This window comes from Thalassophryne amazonica, chromosome 12 (genome assembly GCF_902500255.1).
Source record: "Thalassophryne amazonica chromosome 12, fThaAma1.1, whole genome shotgun sequence".
Classification (NCBI taxonomy): domain Eukaryota; kingdom Metazoa; phylum Chordata; class Actinopteri; order Batrachoidiformes; family Batrachoididae; genus Thalassophryne; species Thalassophryne amazonica.
Genome location: NC_047114.1, coordinates 97,523,261 through 97,543,611, shown reverse-complemented (window position 1 = coordinate 97,543,611; position 20,351 = coordinate 97,523,261). Strand labels below are relative to the sequence as shown.

Genomic DNA, 20,351 nt, shown 5'->3' with positions numbered 1-20,351 from the left:
AATGAAATACATTCAATTTTTCCCCCCTCAACATTCTACACACAACACCCCATAATGACTTTTTTGTAGATTTTGGAAATTAAAAATTTAAAAAGACTAAGAAATAAGACATACATAAATATTCACAGCTGTTGCCATGAAGCTCAAAATTGAGCTCAGGTGCCTCCTGTTTCCACTGATCATTCTTGAGATGTTTCACTCCATTTTGAAATAAAACTCGCAAAAAGTGGAAAAATAAATACTTTCATTAAAAAAAATGGCTGTACATGCTTTGAACCACCAGATGGCGCTGAGTGTTAAGTGCACCTACAAACATGAATGCATTTAAGTTTCTTCATGTGAATACCTCAGCACGCCCCCAACGAGCAGATTAGTGAATAAAACTTTATTCTTTTACCCGCGAGGGTTTGTGGGATCCAAACCCAACGACATGGTCGGATAATGAGACCAACACCACAGCTTTATTATGGTATCTTCAACTTGCAAATTGCATCAATAGACTCAATGGACTTTTTTTGTGTCCATTGTCCCACAATAATAAAAATTGGTCTATCTATTCCAGAATAAATTCAATCTTATGTCAGTTTTTGGTAATGGAGCAATTTTAATTTGATAAAATTATACAGACGCTGTCAGCTGGACCCATAAATGTTGTAACTGAATGTTACAATCAGCAGGGCCAAACTGTACTAAACGCCCTTTGCAGCACTCTCTTGCAAGTTTGGTTTAAAATAAAATCCAGCGTTTCTGGTGGGAATAAAGTCAAATAAAATGCACACTGCAAGAACTGTAAAAACTGTTCCAGATGCCAACCTCTCCGTTTCCCATTCATCAGCACCTCTGCTGCTTTAGATCAGCCACCCCCCGGCTTGCAGACCAAGCGGCAAGGTGACCTTTGGCTAGTCACAGATAAGCCATACCCACAGCTGACGTACGAGGAAATTAGCCATGATCAAACCATTCGCCTGGGCGGAGCTTATGGGGAAGGAATTTAACAACCTGAAAGCAAACGTTTGCAGAACACATCCGCTGACACGACTATGCCACGAGTCAGACACCTGACAGCAGATCAGCAAGTCCTTGGGTCCTGCACCGGTTGACCAGTCGGGATGAGGCATTATAGCGTTTGCTCCCAACCTGTGAGTTGACAATAGTAGAATTTTATGCAAAAAGACAAGTGAATGGGTTCCACATGAAGTCCTCCATCGTGCATCACAGGGCTACAACTCTTCGTGGATGGGACGCCAGACTAAAGTAGGTTACCTCCCCAGTCAAGACCGATATCCACTTAGGGTTGGACAGAGTGAGAATGTAAGTACACAGAAGTGCGTCCAGGAATCAAACCCAGGTCTACATACTGTTGACCCACAGAGTCGGCCGCTCTGCTGTCATCTTCAGTAATGTGACAAAATAAAGCAAGTTCAAAGCGACCAGATTTGGTCAACACGCTTTCTCCAAGAACCGTGTCACTGCTGCAGACAGATGAGCAGAACCACATCACCTCCACCCGCCGCCTTCAGCTGGGGAAGTTGGCAGAAAACACAAACACATCAGCTGTTTGGACACATTGGAACCATTTCTTAAATCTTTTATACAATTCAGTGTTGGTGCTCCATAGTTACTTGTGTCAGCCAAAAGAGGAGGTCAAAGGTTACATTAAGTACCCTTCAGTCTGCGTATGCTTAAGTCAGCAATGAAGATTTTCCACGTTAGTTTTTTGAGGTCAAGAGACGTTATTTTGACCCGACGGCATCGATTGTTGAGACACAGCGCATCAGACATGCGGCATTAATCAAAATACTGGAGTTAGCATATGTGGCTACTCCAACTGTGGTCACCGTTAACTTGGCATCCAATGATGTTAGCACGGCCGTGGGTGCTAATGCTAGCAGCAGCTAGCATTTTCTGTATATTCCTCCCTTCAGAGCTCTAAGCATGTAATGTTTGCACAAGTTGTTAAAGTGACACAGATCTGCCTCAGAATACTTCATCTTTGAATTTCTTCAACACTGCAACATGTTTTCAAACTGGCATTTCTGTCTCGAACTGACAAGGGTCGAGATTTTGATTGGCCAACCAGAAGAGTGGCGCATATAATGAGGGGTGGTTCATTTTTCAGATTGAGGTGATGGTTTGTTAGTGGGTTAGGTTAGTAAAGTACATACTGACAAACGTGTTAGACTTTGTTTTCGGGGGGGGGGGGGGGGGGGGGGGGGGGGGGGGGGGGGGGCATGGAAAGGTTGTAGTATCACACCATCGCTAGTAATAACAGATCGCAATGTATCCGCAGTTGCAGGTCAACATTCACAGAGTAAAATAGCTGGTCAGCAGAACCAGGAAAAGGAAACAAGACAGAAGATGACCAGCAATCAAAGCCCACGTGGTTGTCGAGTCCCAATTTGGACACGAGGTTTACACAAAACATCAGGACACTTAAGACAAAGACGACAAAGAACGAGACATACTGGTCAAAACACATAATGCCCTGGATTTTTATTTCATTTGATGACAATTCAAGTGGATTTTTAAAAAGTACTCCTTACGATTGCGGTGGTGGAAGGTCTAGAAAAACAAAACGTGAAAAAAGAAAAACCTGTGGATGTACTGGGCCGTGGGAACGGGGTTTTGGGATTCTGGTACTGACAGAAAAACTAAAGTAGCCTTGTTCAGTGTCAAACTCTTCACAGAAGAGATTTTTTCATGTTGCTTAATTTTATTTCCTTTTCCCCCAAATAAAGGCACCCGATAACCTACAGTTGCGGCTGTGCAGCCGTTTCTAAAAGTAGACAAAAAATTTGTTAAATAGATTTTTTTTCATACTGTTGAAGCTGGAATGATGTCAGTCACCGCGTTCTTCTCGTTTAGAGATTGTTTCCCCCCTTAGATCAATTAGTTAAAAAAAATAATTGATACAAAAATATTTCTTTAGAAAATGAGCCAGGAGTGGCGCAGGGAGGAGATCAAGAAAACAAGAGCAAACCAAAAACCAACAATCATACAAAACAATCAGTTCAAAAAATTATAGTGCTCACATACTGTAAGTAAGAAGCAGCAAAGACTTCTGGGACATAAAACACATCCCAAATTGTTTTGTCATTTGTATCAGAAATGTGTATGGAAGCGCTTCGTGAAAACAGGCCGACAAACTGACACTTCAGACAAATTCACACCGATCCCCTCCTGATGCTCGGCACTCGAGTCTGGATTGGACGCAACATGCGGGAACATAAGCAAGCTGTAGGCCACGCCCACAACAGAGAAACAGATCAATGGAACGGGGTTGCTGAGCTAAAAACAGACTACAGCATGGAGCTTTTTTCTTTGGGGGGGGGGGGGGGGGGGGGGGGTGTTACAGTGTATATAAAAAAAAAAGTCAAAAGCTTGTAAACACGGCACAATAAATAGATCAAACAGCAGGTTGGGCGCTGTGCGTGCAATGACACGTTTTCATGTGGTTCAGCGTTCACACCTCACACTCGCACCAGTTGCAGTTTGTTGTTTTCTCTTTAATTTGATAATTTTTTATATCAAGTGCAAAACATCACAAATGAACAATTTGTATTCAAGTAATGTTATATACAAGAACAGGGGCGGTGAGGGAGGAGCAATACAAATATGCAGTACTGTACACATAATTGTCATATTAAGAATTTACAGACGACCTCTTATTAACAGTAACAAATGGGGGTGGGGGAGGGGGGTATGACAGGAGCATTGCAATTAAGTCCCAAAAAACAGTAGCCATGGAAACCCAGTTTTGCCGTGCGCTTTCTGCCCACCGGTTGCATTCTTGACCGCCAAACGATGCATAGCACCTTTCAAAAAAAAAACAAAACAAAAAAAGGCGACAAAGTGCGCTGTGTTCAGGATGCTACGTAACCTCCATGGCCACTGTGTTCTCCGACAGACTGTTCAGTGCTGGCTGGTCTTGTTCGTGATTTTCCCTGAGGACAAAAAAGAAGAGATACACAAGCGGTTAGCATGTCGCACGTTGATCCAACTAGCTAATGTTTCCGGTTTACTTGTATTAGATTTACAGAATCATAAATTTCAATTCAAATAGATAAATTTCAACAAAACTGCCTGGAGTTCTCACCTGGGCACGATGTCCAATGGTGAGGGCGAGGCCGCCGTGACCTTGGGTTTCTGACAGTTCGCGGTTGCGGCAGCAGCAGCTGCGAGCTTTAAGGCTGATGTTGACACGGTGGCGCTCAGTGTCCGGGGAGCGTGGACGCGCTTGCTGGTGGGAACGCCCAGACGGAAGCTGCTGTTGTTCCCCAGCAGGACCTGAGTGGTGGTGGTGATGTTTGTTGTAGTGGCGTTGGCGGGGTGGGTGCTGCCGTTGTTTTTAACTGTAGCGGACAAGGAGGTGGACGTGGTGCAGGGGTGGAGCAAGGTGGGACGCTGAGCTGTAGTGGGAGGAGCTGGGGCTGCGGGGGAAGGAGATGCTGTGCTCGAGAGGTGCAAGCCCTTGTAAACACCTGGAGAGCAGAAGAGGTGCAGGTGGAGACGGTTAGCGAGAAGGTTCAGACTGGTAGATAACATTTCAGAAGCATCGAACAAAAGTGCACGGTAGCGACACGACGGCACCATCATCAAGTATTTGGTTCGTATACTGCGTCACGTTCTTTTGGTGACACTGCACTGCTGCACACTTAAAGGAAGTAACACACCAGTCTGTACCCAGGTGGGTTCGTTTCCACACAGGGTACTTCTACCACCACGAGTTCCACTTTGGCTGTTAGAAACGATGTCTTTTAATGTCCAGGAGAGGCCATAGTTTACAAGCATAGTTTACAATGCTGCCAAGCACGGCTGGGACCCCATCACCCCTAGTTACAAGAGAAAGAAGCAAAGCGACCCGCTGATCACTTTCAAGCAGAGTGGGTGTTTCACAGTGACAACAGAAAGTCAGGCGGGGCCAAAATAACCAAGTCTATTTCATGCAAACGCTGAGTGATGTGCCACAGCGACTGTATATGTTGGTTTGATGTCTGTTGTATTGATAGTTATAAGTTGATCTTGAACTTGTAAAACATCAAGCCTCAACTACATTTATATAAGTGTTTTATAATGAAGCATTTGAAATCACTGCCGCTGATACCTGAGGGGGAGAGGATGCCATTGACTCCACCTCCAAGGACTAGCTCCTCCTTTGTTTTTAGAGCCAGAAGTTGGTTAGCGGTGACAACGGCCGAGGCAGCAAACTGAGCACCAGCCTGGTCCAACGTATTCACCGGACTCTGTCAGAGGAGAGAGGAGAGTCGGCCATGAGAAGCAGCGGTGGGGGCGGAGTGTGGCATGCTGCTGGTTGGCGGTGTGCTGTGACTGACCTGTGTGCTGTTGGCAGTGCTGTTTGCTTGCTGTTGCTGCTGGATTTGCTCCAGCTGCTGTTTGCGCATCAGAGTCAGCTGCTCCTGATGCTGCTGGTACTGTTCAGCTGTGAAAGCTGAGAGAACATTTGACACCATTAATGGGTCCGGGAGCGGAGCCTCAGACCATCACACTGACATCAACATGCAGCCTGTAGGACTTATGAGCCTTCTACAACCCCTGGCAAAAATTATGGAATCACCAGCCTCGGAGGATGTTCATTCAGTTGTTTAATTTTGTAGAAAAAAAGCAGATCACAGACATGACATGGCAACGTTCTGGCTTTAAGAAACACTATAAGAAATCAAGAAAAATAATTGTGGCAGTCAGTAACGGTTACTTTTTTAGACCAAGCAGAGGGAAAAAAATATGGAATCACTCAATTCTGAGGAAAAAATTATGGAATCATGAAAAACAAAAGAACGCTCCAACACATCACTAGTATTTTGTTGCACCACCTCTGGCTTTTATAACAGCTTGCAGTCTCTGAGGCATGGACTTAATGAGTGACAAACAGTACTCTTCATCAATCTGGCTCCAACTTTCTCTGATTGCTGTTGCCAGATCAGTTTCGCAGGTTGGAGCCTTGTCATGGACCATTTTCTTCAACTTCCACCAAAGATTTTTAATTGGATTAAGATCTGGACTATTTGCAGGCCATGACATTGACCCTGTGTGTCTTTTTGCAAGGAAGGTTTTCACAGTTTTTGCTCTATGGCAAGATGCATTATCATCTTGAAAAATGATTTCATCATCCCCAAACATCCTTTCAATTGATGGGATAAGAAAAGTGTCCAAAATATCAACGTAAACTTTTGCATTTATTGATGATGTAATGACAGCCATCTCCCCAGTGCCTTTACCTGACATGCAGCCCCATATCATCAATGACTGTGGAAATTTACATGTTCTCTTCAGGCAGTCATCTTTATAAATCTCATTGGAACGGTTAATGATGTTAATGTTTCCAAAAAATGAGGTGGGCTTCATAGATAATTGGCAAAGCTTCTGGGGAAAACCTGGTCTTGTTAGGAGAGACGGCATCCATCCCACTTTGGATGGAGCAGCTCTCATTTCCAGAAATCTGGCGAATTTTCTTAAATCCTCCAAACCGTGACTATCCAGGGTTGGGACCAGGAAGCAGAGTTGTAGTCTTGCACACCTCTCTGCAGCTTCTCTCCCCCTGCCATCCCCTCATTACCCCATCCCCGTAGAGACGGTGCCTGCTCCCAGACCACCAATAACCAGTAAAAATCTATTTAAGCATAAAAATTCAAAAAGAAAAAAATATAGCACCTTCAACTGCACCACAGACTAAAACAGTTAAATGTGGTCTATTAAACATTAGGTCTCTCTCTTCTAAGTCCCTGTTAGTAAATTATATAATAATTGATCAACATATTGATTTATTCTGCCTTATAGAAACCTGGTTACAGCAGGATGAATATGTCAGTTTAAATGAGTCAAAACCCCCGAGTCACACTAACTGCCAGAATGCTCGTAGCACGGGCTGAGGCGGAGGATTAGCAGCAATCTTCCATTCCAGCTTATTAATTAATCAAAAACCCAGACAGAGCTTTAATTCATTTGAAAGCTTGTCTCTTAGTCTTGTCCATCCAAATTGGAAGTCCCAAAAAACAGTTTTATTTGTTATTATCTATCGTCCACCTGGTCGTTACTGTGAGTTTCTCTGTGAATTTTCAGAACTTTTGTCTGACTTAGTGCTTAGCTCAGATAAGATAATTATAGTGGGTGATTTTAACAGCCACACAGATGCTGAGAATGACAACCTCAACACTGCATTTAATCTATTATTAGACTCAATTGGCTTTGCTCAAAATGTAAATGAGTCCACCTACCACTTTAATCATGTCTTAGATCTTGTTCTGACTTATGGTATGGAAATTGAAGACTTAACAGTATTCCCTGAAAACTCCCTTCTGTCTGATCATTTCTTAATAACATTTACATTTACTCTGATGGACTACCCAGCAGTGGGGAATAAGTTTCATTACACTAGAAGTCTTTCAGAAGGCGCTGTAACTAGGTTTAAGAATATGATTCCTTCTTTATGTTCTCTAATGCCATATACCAACACAGTGCAGAGTAGCTACCTAAACTCTGTAAGTGAGATAGAGTATCTCGTCAATAGTTTTACATCCTCATTGAAGACAACTTTGGATGCTGTAGCTCCTCTGAAAAAGAGAGCTTTAAATCAGAAGTGCCTGACTCCGTGGTATAACTCACAAACTCGCAGCTTAAAGCAGATAACCCGTAAGTTGGAGAGGAAATGGCGTCTCACTAATTTAGAAGATCTTCACTTAGCCTGGAAAAAGAGTCTGTTGCTCTATAAAAAAAGCCCTCCGTAAAGCTACGACATCTTACTACTCATCACTAATTGAAGAAAATAAGAACAACCCCAGGTTTCTTTTCAGCACTGTAGCCAGGCTGACAAAGAGTCAGAGCTCTATTGAGCCGAGTATTCCTTTAACTTTAACTAGTAATGACTTCATGACTTTCTTTGCTAATAAAATTTTAACTATTAGAGAAAAAATTACTCATAACCATCCCAAAGACGTATCGTTATCTTTGGCTGCTTTAAGTGATGCTGGTATTTGGTTAGTCTCTTTCTCTCAGATTGTTCTGTCTGAGTTATTTTCATTAGTTACTTCATCCAAACCATCAACATGTCTATTAGACCCCATTCCTACCAGGCTGCTCAAGGAAGCCCTACCATTATTTAATGCTTCGATCTTAAATATAATCAATCTATCTTTATTAGTTGGCTATGTACCACAGGCTTTTAAGGTGGCAGTAATTAAACCATTACTTAAAAAGCCATCACTTGACCCAGCTTTCTTAGCTAATTGTAGGCCAATCTCCAACCTTCCTTTTCTCTCAAAAATTCTTGAAAGGGTAGTTGTAAAACAGCTAACTGATCATCTGCAGAGGAATGGTCTATTTGAAGAGTTTCAGTCAGGTTTTAGAATTCATCATAGTACAGAAACAGCATTAGTGAAGGTTACAAATGATCTTCTTATGGCCTCAGACAGTGGACTCATCTCTGTGCTTGTTCTGTTAGACCTCAGTGCTGCTTTTGATACTGTTGACCATAAAATTTTATTACAGAGATTAGAGCATGCCATAGGTATTAAAGGCACTGCGCTGCGGTGGTTTGAATCATATTTATCTAATAGATTACAATTTCTTCATGTAAATGGGGAATCTTCTTCACAGACTAAGGTTAATTATGGAGTTCCACAAGGTTCTGTGCTAGGACCAATTTTATTCACTTTATACATGCTTCCCTTAGGCAGTATTATTAGACGGCATTGCTTAAATTTTCATTGTTACGCAGATGATACCCAGCTTTATCTATCCATGAAGCCAGAGGAAACACACCAATTAGCTAAACTGCAGGACTGTCTTACAGACATAAAGACATGGATGACCTCTAATTTCCTGCTTTTAAACTCAGATAAAACTGAAGTTATTGTACTTGGCCCCACAAATCTTAGAAACATGGTGTCTAACCAGATCCTTACTCTGGATGGCATTACCCTGACCTCTAGTAATACTGTGAGAAATCTTGGAGTCATTTTTGATCAGGATATGTCATTCAAAGCGCATATTAAACAAATATGTAGGACTGCTTTTTTGCATTTACGCAATATCTCTAAAATTAGAAAGGTCTTGTCTCAGAGTAATGCTGAAAAACTAATTCATGCATTTATTTCCTCTAGGCTGGACTATTGTAATTCATTATTATCAGGTTGTCCTAAAAGTTCCCTGAAAAGCCTTCAGTTAATTCAAAATGCTGCAGCTAGAGTACTAACGGGGACTAGAAGGAGAGAGCATATCTCACCCATATTGGCCTCTCTTCATTGGCTTCCTGTTAATTCTAGAATAGAATTTAAAATTCTTCTTCTTATTTATAAGGTTTTGAATAATCAGGTCCCATCTTATCTTAGGGACCTCATAGTACCATATCACCCCAACAGAGCGCTTCACTCTCAGACTGCAGGCTTACTTGTAGTTCCTAGGGTTTGTAAGAGTAGAATGGGAGGCAGAGCCTTCAGCTTTCAGGCTCCTCTCCTGTGGAACCAGCTCCCAATTCAGATCAGGGAGACAGACACCCTCTTTACTTTTAAGATTAGGCTTAAAACTTTCCTTTTTGCTAAAGCTTATAGTTAGGGCTGGATCAGGTGACCCTGAACCATCCCTTAGTTATGCTGCTATAGACTTAGACTGCTGGGGGGTTCCCATGATGCACTGAGTGTTTCTTTCTCTTTTTGCTCTGTATGCACCACTCTGTATTTAATCATTAGTGATTGATCTTTGCTCCCCTCCACAGCATGCCTTTTTCCTGGTTCTCTCCCTCAGCCCCAACCAGTCCCAGCAGAAGACTGCCCCTCCCTGAGCCTGGTTCTGCTGGAGGTTTCTTCCTGTTAAAAGGGAGTTTTTCCTTCCCTCTGTCGCCAAGTGCTTGCTCACAGGGGGTCGTTTTGACCGTTGGGGGTTTTTACGTAATTATTGTATGGCCTTGCCTTACAATATAAAGCGCCTTGGGGCAACTGTTTGTTGTGATTTGGCGCTATATAAATAAAATTGATTGATTGATTGACGATGGCTTTCGTTTAGCTTTTCTGTATGTAAATCCCATTTCCTTTAGGCGGTTTCTTACAGTTCGGTCACAGACGTTGACTCCAGTTTCCTCCCATTCGTTCCTCATTTGTTTTGTTGTGCATTTTCGATTTTTGAGACATATTGCTTTAAGTTTTCTGTCTTGACGTTTTGATGTCTTCCTTGGTCTACCAGTATGTTTGCTTTTAACAACCTTCCCATGTTTGTATTTGGTCCAGAGTTTAGACACAGCTGACTGTGAACAACCAACATCTTTTGCAACATTGCGTGATGATTTACCCCCTCTTCAGAGTTTGATAATCCTCTCCTTTGTTTCAATTGACATCTCTCGTGTTGGAGCCATGATTCATGTCAGTCCACTTGGTGCAAATTTGAACCAGAGAGCCGGGAGGAAATTTGCAGTACTGGGTGGTACCGTGTGGCACCGCCCACTGTAGTTAGAAACGTGAACTGATTCCACCTGCTCAAAGTGATGTTAATTAGTGAAAATCACCTGGTGGAGTGGGTGGTTGCAACGAAAGGCTGCACCCTCTTGGCCCTTTCTGGAATGAGTTTGAGACCTCTGCTAAACAGGCCAGACAAGAGTCACTCGGGAATGACATAACACCCCTCCAGTAATACAAAGTGTCGGTGGATCACCGAAGTCCAGTTTTATGCTAAACATTAATGAAACTGGTCAACTGGTTCTTGAGATATTACACTAACAAGCAAAAACAGACAAAGAGTGGCAGGTTGATCGCTATAACCTCCCGTATTTCATACTGGGATGATTAAAAAACCAAACAAAAAAAAGTATAGTGGCTGGAACCTGACAAAATACAGGATCACGACGTGTGTAGTAAGTTTAAATGAGCCACTGATGACATTTTTAACTTCATCAGTTGGTGCGATGAACCTGGACCCTGCAGCTGTACTGTGACTGGAGGGCACACTGTGTGTGTGTGTGTGTGTGTGTGTGTGTGTGTGTGTGTGTAGGACATGGGTTAAAGCAATAAATTTTCATCTGACTGAAATTTTTTCCTGGCAAAAATCAGTGCCAGCAATTCCCTAAAGCCCCGTTTACACACAGACGGTAAGAGCTCCCGGAAGCATCCCGGAAGAGTTTTTGGCCATCTTAAGGATCACACGCCGTTGTTAACGCTGGCACTAGGGGGCGTGGCTTAGTTTCTTTCATTTTTTTTACGTGCGTGCGAGCGAATCATCTGTAGAGAATATTTTATTAATTAACTACACAGATGTATAATAAAACAAATGGTGACTGGTTTCTAAACATAATTATGACAGAGTTTTTTGGGGGAAAGAGCGAGGAGGAGCCCCGCTGCAAACAGCAGCGGGGAGCGGAGTTTCTTTTTTTCTTTTTTTTTTACTTGCGCGCGAGTGAATCGTCTGTAGAGAATATTTTATTAATTAACTACACAGATGTATAATAAAACAAATGGTGACTGGTTTCTAAACACAATTATGACAGTTTTTTGGGGGAAAGAGTGAGGAGGAGCCCCGCTGCGCACGCTCCAGCCCTTTCCACCGCGAAAACAGCCAGAACTACCGCAAACTTCGGTCTAACATACTACTCGCCGTCAAAACCGTCTATGTGTAACCTGGGCTTAAAATGTGGCATAGTGGGGGGGCACAGTTTTTTTCCTCAATAAATACAATAAACACATTATACAGTATATATACGAGGTCTGTGACAAAAGTAACGGAACTTATTTTTTTTCAAAAACCATATGGATTTGAATCACGTGTGATTACATCAGACATGCTTGAACCCTCGTGGGCATGCAAGAGTTTTTTCACGCCTGTCGGTTACGTCATTCGCCTGTGACGTAGTCTTTGAGTGAGGAGTGGCCCACCCTCTCGTCGTTTTATCATTGTTTAGTAATGGCTCAGACTGCTGCTTTGTTTGATAAAAATTTTTTCAAGAACTGTAAGGCACAACTGAGTGGACACCATTCGATAAATTCAGCTGGTTTTCGGCAAAAATTTTAACGGCTGATGAGAGATTTTGGTCTGGTAGTGTCGCCGTAAGGATGGCCCACGGCGCCTGACGGCGATCTGCGCTTCAAGGCGGCAGCGTCTCGCCGTTTCAAGTTGAAAACTTCCACATTTCAGGCTCTGTTGACCCAGTAAGTCATCAGAGAACAAAGAACTTTCAGAAGAAGTCGGCATGAGGAGTTTATTCAGACATTCCATTGTTAACGGACATTTTGTAATGAAAGAACGTGCGGGCAGAGTTGCATGTTGGGCCGGACCCGACCGCGGGGGTCACGACAGGAAAAACACCTCCGTTGGAAACCTTAACGGGCAAGTTGGAACATGCCCAAGCTGTTAAACAATTTCTCAGTTACTCACTTGTTGAAAGCCATCAAAAGTCGCCTGAATTTTACAAATGGTTTTCAACACAGAGGTGTTTTTCCTGTCGCGGTGCACACAGAATTCGCCGAGTCGTTTCCGTGACGACTCAGCGAATTTGCGCGCACGTTCTTTCATTACAAAATGTCCTTAAACAGTGGAATGTCTGCATAAAGTCCTCATGCCGGCCTCTTCTGAATCTTCTCTGTTCTCTCACGACGTCCTGGGTGAATTAAGCCTTAAATTAGAATGTTTTCAGGTCGAAACAGGCCGACGACGGCGCCTGGAAGCACTGCGCGACGTCCCGCTCCGTGGGAAGTCCTTACACCAACAGAAACACCCCGTAATCTCTCATCAGCCGTTAAACTTTTCACCGAAAACCAGCTTAATTTCTCAAATAGTGTCCACTCGGATATTCCTCACAGGTCCAGAAAAAATGTTGATAAAGCAACGCGCACCGTCCGCAGCGGCTATTCAGACAAAGAGATTCCGACGGGCGGGGTGGAGCACTCCTCACTCAAGGCCTGCCCACAGGCGAATGACGTCACCGACACGCATGAAAAAACTCACGCATGTGCACGAGGGTTCAAGCTTGTCTGACGTAAAAACATATGAATCAAATCCATTTATTTTTTGAAAAAAATAAAAAGGACCGCTTTTTTCATCACAGACCTCGTATACTGTATACACCATGTATGCACCACTCTGCATTTAATCATTAATGATTGATCTCTGCTCCCCTCCACAGCATGTCTTTTTCCTGGTTCTCTCCCTCAGCCCCAACCAGTCCCAGCAGAAGACTGCCCCTCCCTGGGCCTGGTTCTGCTGGAGGTTTCTTCCTGTTAAAAGGGAGTTTTTCCTTCCCACTGTCGCCAAGTACTTGCTCACAGGGGGTCGTTTTGACCATTGGGGTTTTTACGTAATTATTGTATGGCTTTGCCTTGCAATATAAGGGTGATTCTTTAACTACGGGCACTAATGGCCTTGTAAATGTAATTTCCACCACACCATTGCCTTACAATATAAAGTGCCTTGGGGCAACTGTTTGTTGTGATTTGGCGCTATATACATGTGCTCTGATGTCACTGTTTATCTCCATAGAAACTACCCAAACAATCTTTCATACAAACTGTTTAGGGACATTACAGTGTTGTGGTGGAAATTTCGGCAATAGTGTGGGACAACTACATTTTGTTTAAAAAAAATCACAACAGTTGTATGACATTGAATACCCCAATTATGTTTTGATTATTTTACTGATATTTTATTCAGAGATATTTTAAAACATTAGAAAAAACGTTTCTTTACCATTCATTTTTATCATTGAAGATCAAAAGTCTGGGTGTGGGACAAGCACAAAACGGCAATATTTGCATATAATGATGCTGAAAAAAGGTGAAAAAGTCATCATAGACTACTAGAACAAATTTCTTAACACACTTTCATTGTAAAGATAACTATAAAAGTGTGAAATCTCCCCTTTTTTCTGTTTTTCATACAATATGATCAAAGGACATAATAAGTGCCCGTAGTCTAAGAATTACCCATAAAGCGCCTGGGGGCAACTGTTTGTTATGATTTGGCGCTATATAAATAAAATTGATTTGATATATAAATCTATTCTAAACAGCCTCTAAGGAGAGACAGACAAAGTGTAAAAAGAATGCAAAACCTGAACATAAAAGGGTAGTGGGGGGCAGGATGTAGTCTTGATTCTGGGGGGTCTGGGGATCTCTCCCAGAAATTTTTTAAAAGAGCAAGTCAAATTTTGTATATTCTGGTGAATTTTAGTAGGTGTGAAGCCCTCTGAAATAAAGAAAACTCACTTCAAACTGTTAAGTAAAAACACAGCACTGATTATGAGTGGTCTGGGAGTGCTCCCCCAGAATTGAGAAAAAAAAAAAAAAAAAAGAGTAAAATTTTGTATATTCTGCTGAATTTTAATAGGTATGAAGCCCTCTGAAATAAAAACAAAATTCACTTCAAACCGTTAAGTAAAAACACAGTATTGATTATGGGGGTCTGGGGGATCTCCCCCGAAGTTTTTTTTTAAAAAAGCAAGTAAAATTAAGTATAATCTAGTGAATTTTAATAGGCTTGAAGCTCTCTCAAACAAACTCACTTCATACTGTCAAGTAAAAAAACACTGATTATTGGGGGGGGGGGGGGGGGGGGGGGGGTTCTCCCCCAGAAATATTTCAAGAGCAAGTTAAATTGGTGTTCCCAAGAAAGTTATTTCTATATTTATTTATTTATGTTCACTGTTAGTTGGTTGTGTCTTTTCTGTTTTATCAGGTTCTTTTTCTCTGTTTCTTTAAATTGTATTGTGGTGTTATTAGTTATTATCACTATTATTGTTGTTGCTATTATTATTAATATATAAATAAGAAAAATATTACAATTTGTAATACATTTGACTCTTTTACAACAAATGCAATTATACATGCAAACGTGCACAATTATTATACAGAAAACAAATGCACACGTGCTTAGATGCGAACAGCTTAATGGTAACTTTAACATTGAAAATGCCATAGACATGCTAACGCATTAGGATCGGCCCAGTTTTTAAGTTATAAAATACGTCAACTGTTTCAGAAGACCATAACAGGTCGTTTTAACATAAAAAGGTAAATATTACTCACAGACATATGCTCTTTAGAATTTTAGTGGGGAAAAATTAATATAAAGCAAAATAAAGCAAAGAACCGAAGCAGTGTTTCATTGATTCAAGGTTCAAAGCAAAGCCACACCCTGCTCTACTTGGGGAAGGTCTGCCAATGTTTCCAAGAAGACGGGGAGGAGAAGGGCCATGGCAAGCAGTAAACAGAGTGGAGAGGAGTGAAAATTCACACAGTCCCTTCCTCTGCAGTCCATGCTGACATTGCTGCTGCTTTGATTAGTGCAGAATGGGATGTTGCTTTGACAGTGAGAGTATCGTATTTCGGCCCCAAAACACGCATGACACCACGTGCGTGCGCCTATGTGTGTGGTTAAATTTTCAAAATGACGGAAATCTGTCGTGGTGACAGAGAACTTTAACCCATGGTGTATGACGCATTGTGTGAGTGTGCAAATCAACATGCATCACAATTAGTTTGGCAGTACACTTAAACGTAAGATGCAAAGAAAAAACCAATCCGCCACTTTGCATGCAAAAGCTTGACTGTCCACAGGGAGCGCCATTAGTGTGGATTCACAGCCTCGTGGTGGCTTCCACACAAATCCTGAGTCTCATGAATTTATTCATTCAGCTTTTTTTTTTTTTTTTTAATTGGCACTATGTGCACCGGGTGGGGCTGGGGAAGGATGCGGCGGGAATACCAAAGAAGAGATGAACAACAAAACACATCCACATCGCAGCCAGTCAAAGAATGAACACTGGTCCTACAATCCCCCCCCCCCAACACACACACACACACACACACACACACACACACCACACACACACACACACACACACACACACACACACACACACACACACACACACACACACACACACACACACACACACACACACACACACACACCCTGGAGAGAGAGGAAAACAATGTACTCAAAGCTTTCAAAACAAAATGACTAAAATAAGATTATTCTGACAGCTATTGTTTTAAGAACATTTAATTCACCCAAAACCCCAAAGTGAATTCTTCCAATTATTTAGACCAACTGACCAAAAAGTATCAACTTATGGCTGCAAGAAAATCACATGAAAGAACCACAAACTAGACAATAGTGTTTTTCTACATAAACTAAGAAGAAAAATCCCAATTACTTAATTTTAAGCCTGTTGCTGAATGCAGACGCTCCTTCTGAGGTAACTCGAGGTGCATCTGATCTACTTTCACAAACAAGGTACTGAAAATCACCAGGAATTCAAGTCATACCAACAGTCTGAGAGCTTCTTACCCAAATGATAAAGCACTCAGAATTATTTATCATAATTTAGCCCAGGCCACTTTATTTAACAGGTCTGTCATGAAACCAAAAACCACCCAAAAAAATAAACAACCCAACAACAACCCAATGAGTGTTTTGTCCCCGTGTCGTTGGTGTACGGAGGTCTGTGGTGCAGCATTCCACTGGTATGGTGTGAGCGGCTTTATTTTCTCTGATGCTCAGAACCTCGCAGTCCTGCACTTTTCCACGCCATGTAGAATTCTGTGCGTTTCCAGGACTGCCGAGTCAGATTTTCTGCTTTCCTCCTCGAGGTTTCGAATCCTCGCTGAACCTCCCCTTTTGTTCATCTGTTGCCTTTTCTCTCCATAGCAGTTATTTTTGCTTTCCCTTTCACTCATGCAGCTTGTACTGTCGATTTCCTGAGTGCGCGTATGACTGACCAGCATCGAGCACCACCCAGCTGCCAGTCAGTATACAACTTGCAGGAGGGACCGTACCTGAAGTTCGCAATCTGGTTTTTCACTGCCATCACTCCAATGGTGACACATAAAGGACCCCACAAGTTACTGTGGTGGAAACGGGCTTATTGAGTGAGAGGCAGCCATGATAACCGCTAATGCACAGCAATCAATTCAATCAATCAATCAATTTATATAGCGCCAAATCACAACAAACAGTTGCCCCAAGGCGCTTTATATTGTAAGGCAAGGCCATACAATAATTACGTAAAAACCCCAACGGTCAAAACGACCCCCTGTGAGCAAGCACTTGGCGACAGTGGGAAGGAAAAACTCCCTTTTAACAGGAGAAACCTCCAGCAGAACCAGGCTCAGGGAGGGGCAGTCTTCTGCTGGGACTGGTTGGGGCTGAGGGAGAGAACCAGGACAAAGACATGCTGTGGAGGGGAGCAGAGATCAATCACTAATGATTAAATGCAGAGTGGTGCATACAGAGCAAAAAGAGAAAGAAACACTCAGTGCATCATGGGAACCCCCCAGCAGTCTAAGTCTATAGCAGCATAACTAAGGGACAGCAGACACACATACCCAAGAAACAAAAACCCAAACACTGAAATGTCTGACAAAAACAATGGAACTATTTCACAATATTCTAATTTTTGTTGATGCACCTGTACTGTGCACTGCTGACGTTGAAATACCTGCCTACACGCACCTCCAATTCCAAAACCTGTTTAAGACACAGTTAAAGTGCAATGCAGAGTCTAGCTTGCTCGTTCAAGTAAGGCAACTTACCAGCAATGGGCGCAGACGCTGGGACAGCCCTTCCTGGGCGAGCGGAGCCACAGAATTGTCCCCTGACTGTAGAGGTAGAGACTCTGCGCTTCAGGCCTCGACTCAGCCTCCTGAATAGAGGGTGGGCGTTGTCCAGCTTGTGTAGTGGTAGTGTCCGTGGTCTAAAGTGCCGCCAACGACGTGCCTTTATATTCAACAGTATCTGACTGAGGTCCGTGCAAGGGGCTTGGAAAAGAGACCGACTGGAGGAGGAACTTCTGTCCGAGGTATTAGTTTCTGAGGTACTAGCCAACTTGTCATTGGCCGATAAAGAAGAAGCCGCAGGACAGGGTGGATCTGGATCCAGTCCATGACAAACACTGTCAACATCCGTGTATGCTCTGTCCAGCAACACCCTAGAAGGATCAGGAGATGGTCAGGTCTAGAAGTGAGAGCTAACTTCAAACATTAAAAACCTTCACACGTACAACCCCAATTCCAATGAAGTTGGGATGTTGTGTAAGATGTAAATAAAAACAGAATACAATGATTTTCAAATCCTCTTCAACCTATATTCAATTGAATACACCGCAAAGACAAGATATTTAATGTTCAAACTGATCAACTTTGTTTTTGTGTAAATATTTGCTCATTTTGAAATGGATGCCTGCAACACGTTTCAAAAAAGCTGGGACAGTGGTATGTTTACCACTGTGTTACATCACCTTTCCTTCTAACAACACTCAATAAGTGTTTGGGAACTGAGGACACTAATTTTTGAAACTTTGTAAGTGGAATTCTTTCCCATTCTTGCTTGATATACGACTTCAGTTGTTCAACAGTCCGGGGTCTCCATTGTCGTATTTTAATGTGCCACACATTTTCAATGGCCAACAGGTCTGGACTGCAGGCAGGCCAGTCTAGTACCCGCACTCTTTTACTACGAAGCCACACTGTTGTAACACGTGCAGAATGTGGCTTGGCATCGTCTTGCTGAAATAAGCAGGGACGTCCCTGAAAAAGACGTTGCTTGGATGGCAGCATGTGTTGCTCCAAAACCTGGATGCACCTTTCAGCATTGATGGTGCCATCACAGATGTGTAAGTTGTCCATGCCATGGGCACTAACACACCTCCATACCATCACAGATGCTGGCTTTTGAACTTTGCCCTCTGGATGGTCTTTTTCCTCTTTTGTCCAGAGGACACGACGTCCATGATTTCCAAAAACAATTTGAAATGTGGACTCAGACCACAGCACAGTTTTCCACTTTGCGTCTGTCCATTTCAAATGAGCTCGGGCCCAGAGAAGGCAGCAGCGTTTCTGGATGTTCTTGATGTATGGCTTTTGCTTTGCATGGTAGAGATTTAACTTGCACTTGTAGATGTAGCGACGAACTGTGTTAACTGACAATGGTTTTCTGAAGTGTTCCTGAGCCCACGTGGTAAGATCCTTTACACAATGTTGTTGGATTTTAATGCAGTGCTGCCTGAGGGATCGAAGGTCACGGGCATTCAATGTTGGTTTTCGGCCTTGCCACTTATGTGTAGAAAGTTCTCCAGATTCTCTGAATCTTCTGATTATATTATGGACTGCAGATGATGGAATCCCTAAATTCCTTGCAATTGAACATTGTTCTTAAACTGTTGGACTATTTTTTCACACAGTTGTTCACAAAGTGGTAATCCTCAACCCATCTTGGCTTGTGAACGGCTGAGCCTTTTGGGGATGCTCCTTTTATACCCAATCATGACACACACCTGTTTCCAATTAACCTGTTCACCTGTGGAATGTTCCAAACAGGTGTTCTTTGAGCATTCATCAACTTTCCCAGTCTTTAGTTGCCCCGTCCCAACTTTTTTGAAACGTGTTGCAGGCATCCATTTCAAAATGAGCAAATATTTGCACAAAAACAAAGTTTATCAGTTTGAACATTAAATATCTTGTCTTTGTGGTGTATTCAATTGAATATAGGTTGAAGAGGATTTGCAAATGATTGTATTCTGTTTTTATTTACATTTCACACAATGTCCCAACTTCATTGGAATTGGGGCTGTACACAAAGTGTTAACATAAGAAACTTAAACTGCTGGACTATTGTTCATAAGAACCTCATCCATAAATAAGTCGATCATCAAGTACTCCATAGATTACACAGACAAGTAATGAGATGAAAATATAAAGCTGGAGAGCAGAAGAAAGAATAAAGCAGTCAACTGTCAGAAACGGGACGTCTACTGACCTTCCTCCTCGTCCCACGCGTCGTCGAGCCATGCCCAGGCAGCGCTGTGGCACAGTCAGCGTGGTGAGACTGTAACGATAGCGAGCACCCGCCAGGCCGCCCTCCCAGGGTCCACACCACGGCCAGCTGCCCACACGGTCCTGCAGACACACACGGACACTCAGAGTCTGCCACACCTCATGTCACGGACACAGCTTCTTAAATGTTGGTAATCTGGATCCAGATGGGTCAGCAACCTACATATTGAAACGTCTTCTAGACGCCTAAACGTGGATGACCACTCCGCTATAACTGCTTTTAAACCACTGACAACTATCAGGATGTGCTGCTTGAATATACTTTGTTATAAACCACAACACTTACAGCGTAGTACTGACAGCCTGCTTTCCTACGAAAGGCATAAACACCATCTGGATCACTCTCCTCCTCTGCTTCTGACGAGCCGGAGTGCAGCTGTGGACGGACGCGCGCGCGCACACACACACACACACACACACACACACACGCACACACACACACACAAATCTACACTTACTGGAACAGCAGAATTTTTAAAACACCTGGAGAATTGGGCACTGCAGTCTTGTTTGAGGGAGGGCGCTAAA

The 20,351-nt window shown here is 42.7% G+C and overlaps 1 protein-coding gene across 3 annotated transcripts in view; it reads right to left on the bottom strand.

Annotated features, from left to right (window-relative positions):
* Positions 1-3,524: 3,524 nt before the first annotated feature.
* The window catches only part of epc1b (enhancer of polycomb homolog 1 (Drosophila) b), a 90,871-nt gene continuing 74,044 nt past the window's right edge, over positions 3,525-20,351 (bottom strand). For 2 of the 3 annotated variants that reach the window (XM_034182827.1, XM_034182824.1), the window contains 7 exons: positions 20,110-20,199; positions 19,747-19,886; positions 17,526-17,920; positions 5,334-5,449; positions 5,093-5,243; positions 4,097-4,481; positions 3,525-3,944 (listed from right to left, as the gene is read on the bottom strand). In XM_034182827.1, coding sequence (XP_034038718.1) covers positions 3,872-3,944; positions 4,097-4,481; positions 5,093-5,243; positions 5,334-5,449; positions 17,526-17,920; positions 19,747-19,886; positions 20,110-20,199 — 1,350 coding nt within the window. In that variant the 3' untranslated portion in view covers positions 3,525-3,871. The remainder of the gene's footprint in view (positions 3,945-4,096; positions 4,482-5,092; positions 5,244-5,333; positions 5,450-17,525; positions 17,921-19,746; positions 19,887-20,109; positions 20,200-20,351) is intronic. The other variant, XM_034182825.1, reaches the window with a different exon arrangement.